This window comes from Schizophyllum commune (assembly GCF_000143185.2).
Source record: "Schizophyllum commune H4-8 unplaced genomic scaffold SCHCOscaffold_3, whole genome shotgun sequence".
NCBI lineage: Eukaryota > Fungi > Basidiomycota > Agaricomycetes > Agaricales > Schizophyllaceae > Schizophyllum > Schizophyllum commune.
In genome coordinates, this window is record NW_026089540.1 from 2,978,892 (window position 1) to 2,992,241 (window position 13,350).

Sequence of the window (13,350 nt, forward strand, 5' to 3'; positions counted from 1 at the left end):
CCGGCAAGCCCAGTATATAACTCCGCGAGTTAAGGTCTTTGCACCGTGCCTCTTGTTCCCGACCTGCGACCACCTCATCCCACAAAGACTCCCCTGCCGCTGTTAAGGAAGCCCCATTCCTGAATCCTCGGCATTCTAGGTGAAGAAGACATGACTGCGAACGATCGTGTTGAAGGTATGTGTAGTTGCCACTCGCCGTAAGCCGGGTTCACGAACAACTTCGTGTAGCGCTCAAGGCCTCGTGTCCTATCCTGCGACTCTCTCAAGACATAATGCAAAACATCCTACGCTATCTTACGACTGGTGATATCTTCGCTGTCTGTCGCTGCTCCAGCCACTTCTACGATGCGGGCAGGCGTGTTCTATACGAGGCTCCCAAGACTACGGGTTACGAACGCACTCAAGAGTTTATGATCCAACTCGACAAGCAACCTCATCTCGCGCGCTGGGTTGCCACACTAGAGCTGTGAGTGAATTCGTACGTATCCTGAAGCTGTGTGAGCTGACGCAATCCCAGCAACCCCACCGGCGGCGACTCGTGTTCTCCTTTCTTTCTGCTCCTTTGTTCCAAGGTCATCAAGATGATGGACAACATTGTCGAGCTCAATCTGACCGGTGCCCCCTATCTGCCCGCCGTTATGGGCCCTCACACCTTTCCGAAGCTGACACGATGCGGCGTCACTGAAATTGAGTCTGCAATTCCCTTTTTGGAGGCCAACGCCGACAACATACTCGAGCTGCATCTTATAGATCAAGGGGGCTTACCCGACATCAACCGCAAGATCAACTTCACACGCCTCTTTCGTGCTGTCATCCCGCTGAGTCTTGCGCCCTATGTGCTTCCTGGCACCTCACCCGTCAGAGTCGAGCTCACCGTCACCTCCGACCACAACAAACGCGCGCTGGAGCTCCGCAACTTCCAACAGCTCGCTGGCGTCCCCATACTCAGCCTCAAGGTTACATCCGAGCGTCTCAAAAGCGACATCATCGCCCCCATAGCGCGGTATGCATCGCGCGAGCTTCAAGAACTGGAGATCGAGACCGCCCGCCCGCACACCACTGCCCAGCGCAGGCGCTTCTTCGATGCGCTCGAGATCCACGTTGCGCTCATGAGGAACCTGCACGCTGTCAAGGTTCCTGGGACATCGGGCACTGCGAGGCTGCCCACTATTGCGGACCTGGACGAGATGGAGAACGTTTGCAACAGGCTCAGCAAGCGCTGCCCGACGCTTCAATGCGTGTATCCCGGCTGTATGTATATTCTCTTCATACGCTGGATGTTGGCTCATGAACAACCTCTAGTTGACCTTTACTGGCGGCCTTACGGTGTCGCTTGGTTCCCTATAACTCCTGAAGCTGACTACGAGAGATACTCTCACCTGATCGGGCTCTGGGGCTTGCGCAAAGTAGCGAATAACCCCTCTATCTGGGGCCCGATGAGGCAGACTGCGTTGCGCGAGCATGGCACGGGAATAACCGACTTCGAGGAAGCAAACGGCATCACCGACGTGAATGAGATTCCACGAGTACTAGGGGGTTGGTCGGAGGATCTTGAGGCTGATGAGGGAGGTGCCGGGCGAGTATAGCTTTGAGTACGCATAGCTTACATCAGGCGTGTGGAAAGGCAGGCAGAACTATGGCTGTATCTGGTTCGGACAATGCCAATCAAAGTCACGAAGCGTGTGATTGAGGGCGATATAATGTCACGCTCAGTTTATATTTGTGGCGCTTGTCTCTCGTTGCCCTCGCTCCGCAAGCCTGTCTATTTCGCCAGCAGCGGAAGTAATTATGCCCAACAAGTCCTCGGCCAGTGCAGCTTTTGTAGCCCAGGATGAACGCCAAGAGGGCTTCACCCACGTCTTACTCATCACCACAGGCAGTGTTGCGTCCGTGAAAGCGCCTCTGATTGTGAAGCAAATATTGAAGGCGAGCATCCCAGACTATTCATCCTCCTGTATCCTACTCAAATCTGCTCGATGCGGCCCCCTCATGTAGTATGATCACGTCAAAGTGGAAGTAGTGGCCACCAGGCCTTCGCTCGCCTTCTACTCGACGGAAGATATCACAAAGGCTGGAAGCAGGGTCTGGACCGATGCGGACGAGTGGAGAGTGAGCTAATGCCCTGCGTGTATCCACGTCACTGGGCTGTACTTTGACGGCGCGCATAGGGAGGCTACACCATTGGCGACCCTATTCTGCATATTGAGCTCCGCCGTTGGGCAGACATCGTGCTCGTCGCGCCATGTTCCGCGAACACTCTGTCGAAGATTGCGTACGGCGCTTGCGACAATCTTGCAGTGAGTATGTCTTGCTGTTCGCACTTCCTGGCTCAAACAATCCGAAGACCTCTCTCCTCCGCGCGCTCTCGCCAACAACACCTACATATGTCTTTCCCGCAATGAACACGCTGATGTACGAGCATCCTCTGACGGCAGAGCACCTGCGCATCGTGGGCGAGGTGGTTGGGTACGAGGTGGTGGGGCCAATAGGCAAGACGCTGGCGTGCGGGGATGTTGGTCAGTTATTTTCTTTTCTGTATAGCCACAAGAAAGCGGACATAATGCTTGAAAGTGGAAGCTGACCCATCGACTCCAGGTATGGGCGCAATGACAGAGTGGCTGGAGATTGTGCAGATTGTAGTGGACCGGTTTGGACTTGGCCTGAAGGATGTCGGAGGCGTCACCCAACAGTCGCAAGCTTGATTGTCATTTTTCTTGTTATGATACGTTGACTGAAGTTCCGCAGAGGACATTCTTAGTCTCTGCGCCGAAATGTCAACGGGACACCGATGGGCCTGACCATTGCTTCAGTATAATTGAATCATTGAACTAGGTAAAGAAATACGCACGTTAGGGTCACGCCCCCCTTCGTCCTCAAGACGCGCTCCCGTCTTTGCCTTATGCTCTCTCCCGCAAACTGGGGCTCCTCCATTATCTCAACCTTGTACCTCGAGATAAGAAGGGAAAGTATTGCAACACCTTCCGTCTCGGCGAACTTGCGCCCGATGCACGCCCGAGGTCCTAGAGGTTAGTTTTCGAATGACTAACAGAATAGCGCAGACAATGCGGCGCACCGAGCGTGAATGGCGCGAACGCATCCTTCGGCCATTCTCCCAGGAAGCGATCAGGTTTGAATTCGTGCGGAGAGTCCCAGTAACGTGCTTTTGATCGTTTGTCAGCACGGCGCACACCCATCTGTCAGTACGAGTGTGTGAAATACGTACGATTGTAGTGCAATCCGGTGATAGAAAAGGTGACAGCGGTGCCGACCGGACAGGGTATACTAATCTTTGACCCATCCGACAGTTGGGTGCCGGTCACAACCTGGTCTTGTGCGCTGATCTTTGGGACAGATACGGCCTGCGAAGACGACTGTTATATGCGACGGAATAAGTACCGGACGTACTTACCGGTGGGAACATTCGTAGCGTCTCGTTGAATACTCTAACGAGCTAAGTTAGAAACAGGTTGGCATGCGTGATATAGATATTTACGCCATGGTTCGCGTAAACTTGTTCATATCGTCGTATGTCTAAAATCGTTAGCTAGTACGAAGTACGATGACTCGTAACCTTACGGGGTGACGCCCATCCTTCGGATATAAACTGCTGACATGCTCGTATAGCTTGTCTTGCTCTTCTGGGTGCAACGCTAAAAGAGCCAGAGCAAAACAAATACTGTGCGCTACAGTCTGTAAAACATGACGTTAAGCGTCGAAGCGAAAGACAAGAACTCTAATTTGCCTCATGACCAGCCACGAGGAAAACAAAGACATTCGCTGGGGTGAAGTATGAGGTGATGCTCAGACTCGATGGCGCCTGCACGTACATAGGATGCCTCGGAAGTCCATCGCACTTGCATCCTTATCATTGTCTTGCAAAAACCGAGTCAGTAGATCGTACCGCCCCTCCTTATTGCTTGGGTATCTTCGCTCCTCGACCATCTCAGAGATGTATTTCTGCCCATTTGACCACATAAATGCGCTAGCCCGACGCGCATGGAACATTATACGCACCTCAAGCTCGTCGAAAGCAACCCGAGCTCTGCGCAAGTTCTCACTGAATCCAGGAACCCAGCTGGGTGTCGAGAAATACAGTGGCATGTTCGTACTAGCGCACACCACGGCTGCCTTGAAGGACATCTTGTGGCCGGGCGGAATCACCTCGCTTTCTGTCCAGGATATGCTACGACCGAAGGCTATCGCGAGGCATCGTCAGCGCTTAGTCTTCGGAGACACAACTCAAGTAATCGGATACTTGCCCGCGCCACAGAACACGAAGAGCGCACTCGATAACGCTATGTCTTGCACATCGCTCACATGCACTTCGTTCCCATTCCTCCAGACGTCTACGATGAGGCTTTCCATCGCATGTAGAGCCTCGTCCCACACCAGGGCATTATTACGCTACGAACGCGTCAGCGCCCCGCGAACCCCGTGGTGGCGCTTTAAGCGCGACGATCCCCACTCACGTCCGAAAACGCCGGTGCAGCGATCCGACGATAGAATTTCCACTCGTCGAATTCGGAGGCGACGATATTGTTACCGAAAAACTTGAGAAAGGAGTAAAGCTCGAGGTCCTTGGGGTATCGCGCCTTGGACAAGGAGGCTACCTTGGGAGGTCAACGTAGGGGATTAGAGGGGTTGCAAGGAATTAAAACTGCTCTTCACCTTGATCATCTCGGCATTGGCGATGTCGATGGTGGCACGTCCGCGAGGCCAGTAGGCTACCTTATGAAGGCGAACATTATGAAGCCATTTTGCCACTTCAGTGGAAAATCAAGAGCGCTTACCCATGTAAGGACGTCGCGGTCATATTTCTCGAAGACTGGTAGTCATTGTCAGAGCCCGTGCCACCCTGATGAGTATGCCTCGTACGCGTGAACTTCTCGACGAACTCATGATTGATGCCCGGGATGAATGGCATCGGTGGAAGGATATGGGCGAGAATGCTCGACACACTTGTAAGTGTGCGTGGTCCCGCGTTGTCGCTGTAAAGAAGGCCTTCAGCCCAGGGAACGTAGGTACAGTCGAGATGAGGTACTCACCCGACTGACTTGCTGACCATCCAGCCATCTACGACGCGCTGGACGACGTAGACGACGATGACTGCCGAGCCGAGCAAGGCCAGGACGCTGCCGATGTCGGTGGGCATGTGTTAGATTGAGGGTGGAGGACAAAAGGGATGAATGTTACGTATGTGCTAGTCAGGGACGTTTGTCCTCACCCGGAGTGCCACAAATCCTCCACTCTGAAGGGCGATCGAATCTAGTCTGTACAGTTGGCATGTCACCAGGACACTTCCACCCTATCTTGATAAGTCTGACATCACTTGACGGAGGTAGTGCGCTTCTGGCCATGGTTCGCTCAAACGCATTCAGAGACCTATAGTACAGATAGTTATCTATCCAAGGAGTTAGCCCTCGCCTGTCGAGCCCGAGAAGTAGCAGCCTGAAGGACACAAGCATTGAGGCTTCACGGCTATTTAGATGGCAACGCGCTCACTTTGCACGCCCAGCTTCACTGTCCCTCAATCCATGAACCCATCCGAGAAGTAGTCTGGCAACGCCTCCTCCACCTTCTTCACCGCGTCCACGATGCTCCTCCGCGCCGCCATCCTACAGTCGTGGTGCATGTACGCCGCCGTCCCCCACCGGTCGAAGTCACGCTGAATCTGCTTCAGCCGCCCGATGACATCCGCCATGCCCAGCGCGAGCACGCCGTCCCCGCGCGTCTTCTCGCGCCAGAACTCGTTGAAGCTCTGCGTGCACCCGGGCTGGTGCCACGTCGCGCCGCACGCCGAGGCATGGTCGAAGTGCGGCGCCGCACCTCGGAGCGTCTCCCACGTCCGCGTCAGGCGGTAGTAGCCGGCGAGCAAGCGCAAGCGCTGCGTGGGCGCGAGGGGGAGCGGGGGTCGGGTGGTGGCAGGGGTCATGGGCAGGGGCACGAGCGGCGTCTTGTGCATGACCTCGAGGTAGGCGCAGCCGCGGAGCGCGCGGATGTCGAGCTCGTCTGCGAGGCGCATCGCGAGGTGCGCGTACTGTAGCGAGCCGACCATGAGCGGCTTCATGAGGGCGATCATGCTCTCCAGTAGCCTGTCGTGCTGACACATGTGTGCCGTGCGGATGAGGCGGGACAGCAGCGCAGTGCTGCGCGCGTTTTCCGCGTCAGCTTCTGTGTCGCCCTCCTCGGAATCGGAATCGACAACGACATCGGCGGTGGTGAGGCGGTACTTGTTGGGCGCGGGAAGGGAGGAGAGGATGGGGGAGGGCTTGCGGGTGACATAGTCATGGGTGGCGTCCAAGGCCCATGTCTCGAGGGACTTGAAGGCGTACTTGTTGGATATGCGGGCGATGTCGATGAGTACATTAACGTCGGAGGTAATTTCGCCCAGCTCGTGGGGTCTGAGGAAGTTGTCAGGGTATGCTTGGAGGACCAAGACAGAAAACTCACAATGCATACAGCGCTCTCAAGAAGTGCCGAAACTCCTGGGCTGCGTCGTCCATGAGCACGATCGGATGCTCATCGGAACAGCCTTCGACGACAACTTGGCCTTGCGGCAGGCTCAGCATTGTGGCAAACAACGAACCATCCTTCGACAAGATTGACCTGTGAACCTGCAAGATGATCGTCTCATTAGCTAGGATGAAGGCGACAGCACTCTTAGCACAGACGTTGAACAAAACATTATCAACAAGGACGATGCAGCTCCCATCCTCAAGGTAGTAGGTCTCGTCCCTTCTCGGGGGTCGAGCGGAGGGGGACCGGGTCAAATGATCGTTTGGCATGAAGTACTCGGCGCCTTCGCTGTCGTCGGAGCCCACGTCTTCCAGGCGCATTTTCGAGGACGAGGCCCGTTTCTCAGTATCGTCTGAACTCGCTGTGCGTTTTCGCTTCTTCGGGGAGTGATCCATAGCACGAGCCCCTCTCAGAAAACGGGATATGGAAGTCAAGAACAAGGAGCGAGACGTAGCGAAAGCACCCGTTGATGTTGCGTTGATGCGGAGGCAAATCGGACTGATCGGGCCGTCGATATCCCCGCTGATTTTTCAGCAGGCAGACGCGGGAGGGGTGTGGCGTCTGCAAACGCTTTGGGGAGAGTAGGGCATGATACAACAGGATAGGAGAGTATCCTCGATCCGTAGAGATACATTAAAGTACAGTAATCCAAGCGAATAAGTCCGTAAAGCATCCGGAATAACGCGCAAACAGGTTCAACATACGATCGCCACGAACGCATGCCTTCGAGGTGCGCGATGTTATTGCCGAGCCTTCCCCTTCCCCTTCGTAGGAATTCTCTTCATCGTCGATGCGGTCCCGCCGCTCGTGAACGAGAATTTGTGGTCTAGAACCTGGTTGGCTTGTTGTGAAGGATTCAACGTGCTGTTCTCGCTCCATGGTCCCCTGGTCATGCGCTGGCGCTCGCTGGTATCGGGCGTAACCATCATGTTGCGCATCAGGGTGTCTATGTCGTCGGATGTGGGCTGCACTTCGACAGAGTCGAGCGCGAAGCGGGGACCGCGAAGGAGTATTCGTTCAAAGACGGCGTCGTCTTGGAGTTTTTGTACGCGCTGCGAGAGGGCGTTGTAGTTCTGTTGCAAATGAACTGTCATGTGGAGGGTAAGTAAGTGAAATCGGAAAGAAGAGGACGTGACACGCACATTCTTTGATCTCTGGTGGTCTGGGGATCAGAGGAGACCGTATAGCCTCCTCCTGGGGTCGTGGTTGGTCGAGACGAATTTGCTGCATGACTCTTCGCTCAAAGGTCTCACTGTCCATTTCATCCTCCGAGTAAGTGGTCTGATCCTCCGCATATTTGGTGCCTATTGAGTCCGCAGGCGAGGCTGCACGCCCCAATCCTTGATCGTAGGCGGCATGAGTAGTGTTCGCTGGGTTTGACATGTCGAGGAAAGATTCCCGGTACGGCTCTGCAGGGTCTGCAATAAAGAAAGCACGGGAAACTATCCGAGGCCGATTCGAGGGTTTGGTGGGGACGCTTTGGTGATGGAGGAGGTCAAGACGCGTGAACGGAACTAAATCGTGACGCGTCTTGTCAACAAAGGCGCGGCGTGATCGCGCGTGACTCGGACCGGGTCACCGATCTGCCTTGATTACGTCATCTCCTTCTCGAGTGGAAGTTCGACTTGTCTTTCGCCATCGCGATCCTGGCAGTACTTCGCCCTTATCGACAGAAGATCCAGCCTCACGCGACTCGAAAATCCGCAATAAACTGCCTTATCTCCTCTACAAATGCGAGAACCTTCGAGAATTGGGAGCGAGCCCAAGGTAGTCGCGATTCAGACGTCAACAGGTTGCTCTGCGGCGGCTTGGCAGAATTCTACCCACTTGCCGATGCGTACTGGCCATTGACCAAACTGGTCATGAGGAGGTCCCTGTTCCTCGTTCTTTCCGGACAGATTCGGCAACAGGCCCTAGACACCCCGGGCTGGCAGCAATTCCGTCCCCGAGGAGCACATCCGCCGCTGGAGGCGGTGCAAGTCAACGTCGAGCTCCGAGATTCAGACCTATGCCGAGATGCAGGGGCGCTTTCTCGGGTTCCTGCAACCCTATGCCCCGCTTGGCAATGCCCGGATAACGATGCCAAACCGGTACAAAGCTTGGCGTAGGGGGCGCATGAAAGCAGTAGTTGGAGTTCGGTTCTTGGCTATGTCTTGGGTCGACACGACCTGGACATTGCGTGCTATACTTAGGGTTCATCTACAGGGCTTCCTCCTCTTCGATGGCCTGCATATGGGATACCAGCAGGTACGCTATGACGGCCTCCATCTTCTGTAGCTGACGTCCCATCCAGTGCATCCCTCATACGCCGCAGGTGCGCCCTCCCCGAACGCCCAGAAGGATAGTACGATCTACTGATAATGTTTCCGCCTGCAGTCTGGATCGGAGCGCTCAAGGTCTTGGTATTCCCGCGACGCACCCCATGAACCCCCTGCGTCCTGAGATTGCCTAATGCCAAGACGCAGGTCTTGGACGCCTTCGCGTATATAACAGTGGGATTCCCGTCCACGGCCCCCATCGCGCGCTCGTGAAGCCTTCCGACGCCATCCAATCTACAACGCTCAACGACCGACACGACACGACTGTCACGATTGAGCATTGCACGCGATTGAATATCGACTACGCACGCGTACCAACTTCACATCACATCTGCACACACTCTCCCAAAGATGGGACTCCCAGCCATACTCCGACGACACTCGTCGGGCAACTTGAAGCTGAACAGCAGGACGGACACCAGCTACACCGTCACCGTCGATCCCCAGAACCCCGACTTCACCAGCGTCGCGTCGTACGCGCACACCCAAACGGTCGAGCAGATCCTTTCTGACCTCGGCACCAACGCGGAAGATGGCCTCTCGAAGAACGAGTCAACCCGGCGATTAGAGCGGCACGGGGAGAACCTGTTGAAGGGAAAGGATGGGGTATCAGCTTGGAGGGTACTCATTGGGCAAGTCGGTGCGTGATTACTTCTATCCTCCACGCGCCCAGTTCGTTAACATCCGCCTTAGCTAACGCACTCACCATCGTCCTCCTTGCCGCACTTGCACTGAGCTTCGGCGTCCAAGACTTCGTCGAAGGCGCCGTCATTGCTGCTGTCATTGTCCTCAATACCACGTACGTCTTCATACATGGCCATGGATCTGCGCAGAATGCTGATGTCCGTAGCGTAGGATTCTTCCAGGAATACAGGGCGGAGAAGACGATGGACTCGCTCCGCCAGCTCTCCTCACCCACTGCTCTTGTCATCCGCAATGGCGAAAGTACGGCAATTCCCGCGAAGAATGTCGTCCCCGGAGACCTTGTCATGATCAAGGATGGGGATGTGGTTCCTGCCGATGTGCGTTCCAGATGTCCTTCACCAAGTCTTGTAGTAGTTAAGAAACCCCATCAGCTGCGCATGTTATATGTCTCAAACTTGGAGGTCTCCGAGCAGCTGCTGACCGGCGAGTCTGTACCAGGTACGTCAGCCCTGAGTTCATGGTCACCACGATCGTGCTGAGGATCCTTGTTCAGTTGCAAAGACCATCGAGCCACTTGACGACCACGCTCTGGAAATGCCAATTGGCGACCGCACCAACCTCTGCTACTCCTCGACAGTTGTCACGAAGGGCCGCGGCACTGGCGTGGTCATCGGGACCGGAATGAACACTCAGGTGCGTTGCAAGTTCCCACCAGCGAAAGCCTAGCTGACGACGAAGCAGATTGGCCGCATCGCAGAGGCCATGAACAAGAAGCCGCGCACGGATACAAGCTCATCATCCCATCCTCACGCCAGCCGCCTCAAGAACAGCGTCCTCGAGTTCCTGTGAGCTTTCATCCGTGCCCCTCACCTCACCTCATGCTCACTTCCTCTTCAGCGGCCTTCGGAGCGGCACGCCCCTTCAGATCAAGCTCTCCAAGCTCGCCTACGTCCTCTTCGGCTGCGCCATCATCCTCGCCATCATCGTCTTCTCCGTCGCTCGCTGGAATGTTACGAACGAGGTCATCCTCTACGCTATCGCCACTGCCATCGCCATCATCCCGGAGTCGCTCGTCGCGGTGCTGACGCTCACCATGGCGGTCGGCACGCGGCACATGGCGGAGGAGAATGTGATTGTGCGCAAACTATCGGCGCTGGAGAACTTGGGCGGCGTGACGGATATCTGCAGTGACAAGACGGGGACGTTGACGTTGGGTGAGTGATATTGTTCAGTCGAATGTGATGATTCACTGACGTGAATGCAGGCCAGATGTCGGTGCGGTCGTTCTGGCTAGCAGCAGACCCGCACAAGGCGCAGACGTACTACGCGGATGCGGGGTCGAACGCAATTGAGCCCGTGGGCGACGTTTACAAGGGTGCTCCCAACGGGGACATCGTCGACCCGAAGAATGTAGACGAGGCCCTCGCGCAAGCCGTCCGTGTCGCAGCGCTGTGCAATGTCGCCACGTAAGCCCTCCTTTTCCTCTGACATTGAGCGAAGTGCTAACCATGCCCTCAGCGTCCACAAGAACCTTCGCGGCGAGTGGAAGTCCACGGGCGACCCAACCGAGGTTTCGTTGCAGGTCTTCGCCACGAAGCTGCGCATGGGTCAGCCCTCCTTGGTCGCTGGTCAGGACAAGCCTGTCGACTCTGACATGCAGGACGAGAAGGTGCACTTTGACCGCGCGGACGACGAGGAGACGCGCGCAGCTAAGCGCTTCACCTTGAAGCTGGAGTTCCCGTTCTCGAGCTCGGTTAAGAAGATGTCGACGATCTACTACGACCGGGAGCAGGACAAGTACGCGGTGGTGATGTTGAAGGGAGCGGTGAGTGGTACCTGATACGAGTATTCGTAGCTTGTGCTGATCCTTGATAAGGTCGAACGCGTTCTCGAGTCCTGCGTCGCCTATGTTCCGAACCCAGATGAGCCGACGAAGACGGCGCCTCTCACAGAAGCGATCCGTAGTGTCTTCCTCGCAAAGGCGGAGGAGCTTGCCTCTGAGGGCCTGCGTGTCATCGCGCTTGCCCATCGCTATATCGAGAAGACCGCCGTCGAGGGCATCAGTCGTGAAGACACCGAGCAGCACTGCACTTTCCTGGCGCTCGCGGGCATCTTCGACCCGCCAAGGCCGGAGACGCTGGGTGCGGTGAGGGCATGCAAGGACGCGGGGATTGTCGTTCATATGTGCGTTGACTGCCCTTCTTGTGACATCGGCTGTGCTGACTGGTTGTTACAGGCTTACCGGCGACCATATCACTACGGCGCGAGCTATTGCGGAGATGGTCGAGATCGTACCCAGGGATGTCCCCAAGAACATGGTTATGACTGCGACGGAGTTCGACCGCTTGAGCGACGAGGAGATCGACGCGCTCCCTGAACTGCCGCTCGTCATCGCGCGGTGCGCGCCCGAGACGAAGGGTGGGCAGCATGTATTCCTCCATGTTGAGTGAGAGCACTGACCCCTCCTCAGTCCGCATGATTTTGGCAGCCAAGCGACGAGGCAAGCATGCCGCAATGACTGGCGACGGTGTCAACGACAGCCCCAGTCTCAAGCTGGCTCCCGTCGGTATTGCTATGGGCATGGCGGGCTCCGATGTTGCGAAGGACGCTTCGGATTTGGTCTTGACGGACGAGTGAGTCGACTGAACAGCCTTGTGAGGTAAGGGATCAAGTACTGACATATTCCCTCCAGCAACTTCGACTCCATTCGCGCCGCCGTCAGCGAAGGCCGACGTATCTTCACCAACATCCAGCGCTTCATCTTGCATCTCCTCACGACGAACGTGGCGGAGGTCGTGTTGTTGATCGTCGGCTTGGTGTTCATCGATCGCGATGATATGAGCGTGTTCCCTCTTAGTCCGTTGGGCGTTCTTTGGGTGAACATGGTGAGTCACTTGTCGTCGCCAAAGATAGTCGAAAAGCTGACCACTATGTAGCTTACCAGCTCTCCGCCTGCCTTCGGTTTGGGTCTCGAGGCCGCTTACCCAGACTTGATGAAGCGACCACCTCACCCGATGAAGCAAGGTGTATTCACCTGGCCCATCATCATCGACACCGTCGTGTACGGTATCGTCATGGGTGCGACGTGCTTGGCTAGCGTGAGTTCACTTCGCCACAGATATTCGCTATGTTTATCTGACTACTTGTATAGTTCGTGATTGTTGTATATGGTCGTGGTAACGGCGAGCTTGGCTCGCAATGCAACCACGCCGAGTCGGACGAGTGCCATCTCGTGTTCCGGGGTCGGTCGACAGTCTTCGCCACCCTGATCTTCGAGATCTTGCTGTACGCGCTCGAGCTGAAGTCATGTAAGTTCATCTATACGTTGACATCCATTTCTTCACTGACGCCTTTGCAGTCGACCGCTCCATGTTCGCGCTTACGCCCGGCCGCGCTTTCTGGAAGGACTGGTGGGCTAACAAGGTGCTCTTGGGCTCCGTTGTCATTGGCATGGCTACCGTCGTTCTTCGTATGTCTACGTCTCTGTTTTCTCCTCTCCGTTCTGACGCTTCCCCTCAGCGATCTATGTTCCCGGTTTCAATAGCCATGTCTTCTACCAGACTGCCATCGGTTGGGAGTGGGGAATCGTCATTGGCATGTCCTTGGTGTTTGTGGCGTCTTGCGAGCTTTGGAAGATGGCGAGGAGGGTATTGTTGAGCCGATGGGTGTATGTACCGCGGACGAAGGCGGTACTGACGGAGGAGTCGAACGAAAAGGCCTAGGGGTGACCCCTTAGATGGACCTTACTAGAATGCACGATTGTTACATGCAAGCTTACGCTACGAGAGGATTGTTCTACATGTATTCTAGTAGCTCTCGCACACCTTGAATGCATTGACGACCGGTTATAAGGGCGGCATTGTTTGTCCAC

At 55.6% G+C, this 13,350-nt stretch overlaps 6 protein-coding genes across 6 annotated transcripts; 3 read left to right on the top strand and 3 right to left on the bottom strand.

The window, feature by feature from the left end:
- Window positions 1-59: 59 nt before the first annotated feature.
- SCHCODRAFT_02533896 (uncharacterized protein) lies at window positions 60-1,707 on the top strand. The gene is made up of 4 exons (XM_050343565.1): window positions 60-175; window positions 229-466; window positions 518-1,251; window positions 1,303-1,707. Exons 1-4 carry the CDS (start codon window positions 151-153, stop codon window positions 1,584-1,586), a joined length of 1,281 nt encoding a protein of 426 aa, XP_050201849.1. The 5' UTR covers window positions 60-150; the 3' UTR covers window positions 1,587-1,707.
- Window positions 1,708-1,788: 81 nt separating this feature from the next.
- Window positions 1,789-2,702, top strand: SCHCODRAFT_02685957 (flavoprotein; the record flags this gene model as incomplete). The annotated part of the gene is made up of 5 exons (XM_003033997.1): window positions 1,789-1,926; window positions 1,996-2,109; window positions 2,169-2,297; window positions 2,345-2,516; window positions 2,596-2,702. 5 exons carry the CDS (start codon window positions 1,789-1,791, stop codon window positions 2,700-2,702), a joined length of 660 nt encoding a protein of 219 aa, XP_003034043.1.
- Window positions 2,481-5,173, bottom strand: SCHCODRAFT_02616590 (cytochrome P450). The gene is made up of 17 exons (XM_050344766.1): window positions 5,046-5,173; window positions 4,876-4,988; window positions 4,791-4,825; window positions 4,669-4,728; window positions 4,470-4,610; window positions 4,260-4,404; window positions 4,015-4,196; window positions 3,828-3,957; window positions 3,743-3,777; window positions 3,577-3,690; window positions 3,494-3,531; window positions 3,410-3,443; window positions 3,224-3,359; window positions 3,074-3,160; window positions 2,849-3,020; window positions 2,558-2,794; window positions 2,481-2,497 (listed from the first exon to the last, which is right to left on the bottom strand). The coding sequence occupies exons 1-16, from the start codon at window positions 5,150-5,152 to the stop codon at window positions 2,755-2,757; spliced, it is 1,569 nt and encodes a 522-aa protein (XP_050201850.1). The 5' UTR covers window positions 5,153-5,173; the 3' UTR covers window positions 2,481-2,497; window positions 2,558-2,754.
- A 354-nt stretch (window positions 5,174-5,527) lies between these two features.
- On the bottom strand, window positions 5,528-6,911 carry SCHCODRAFT_02493709 (uncharacterized protein; the record flags this gene model as incomplete). Its single annotated transcript, XM_003034595.2, has 2 exons — window positions 5,528-6,401; window positions 6,451-6,911. 2 exons carry the CDS (start codon window positions 6,909-6,911, stop codon window positions 5,528-5,530), a joined length of 1,335 nt encoding a protein of 444 aa, XP_003034641.1.
- Window positions 6,912-7,022: 111 nt separating this feature from the next.
- SCHCODRAFT_02745934 (uncharacterized protein) lies at window positions 7,023-8,017 on the bottom strand. Its single transcript, XM_050347195.1, has 2 exons — window positions 7,659-8,017; window positions 7,023-7,603 (listed from the first exon to the last, which is right to left on the bottom strand). Exons 1-2 carry the CDS (start codon window positions 7,897-7,899, stop codon window positions 7,257-7,259), a joined length of 588 nt encoding a protein of 195 aa, XP_050201851.1. The 5' UTR covers window positions 7,900-8,017; the 3' UTR covers window positions 7,023-7,256.
- A 962-nt stretch (window positions 8,018-8,979) lies between these two features.
- SCHCODRAFT_02616602 (potassium/sodium eff) lies at window positions 8,980-13,348 on the top strand. Its single transcript, XM_050344767.1, has 17 exons — window positions 8,980-9,474; window positions 9,528-9,633; window positions 9,685-9,856; window positions 9,911-9,977; window positions 10,033-10,172; window positions 10,221-10,324; window positions 10,377-10,693; window positions 10,744-10,945; window positions 10,998-11,304; window positions 11,356-11,663; window positions 11,716-11,897; window positions 11,950-12,112; window positions 12,172-12,364; window positions 12,416-12,577; window positions 12,631-12,787; window positions 12,838-12,948; window positions 12,999-13,348. The coding sequence occupies exons 1-17, from the start codon at window positions 9,186-9,188 to the stop codon at window positions 13,199-13,201; spliced, it is 3,183 nt and encodes a 1,060-aa protein (XP_050201852.1). The 5' UTR covers window positions 8,980-9,185; the 3' UTR covers window positions 13,202-13,348.
- Window positions 13,349-13,350: the final 2 nt, after the last annotated feature.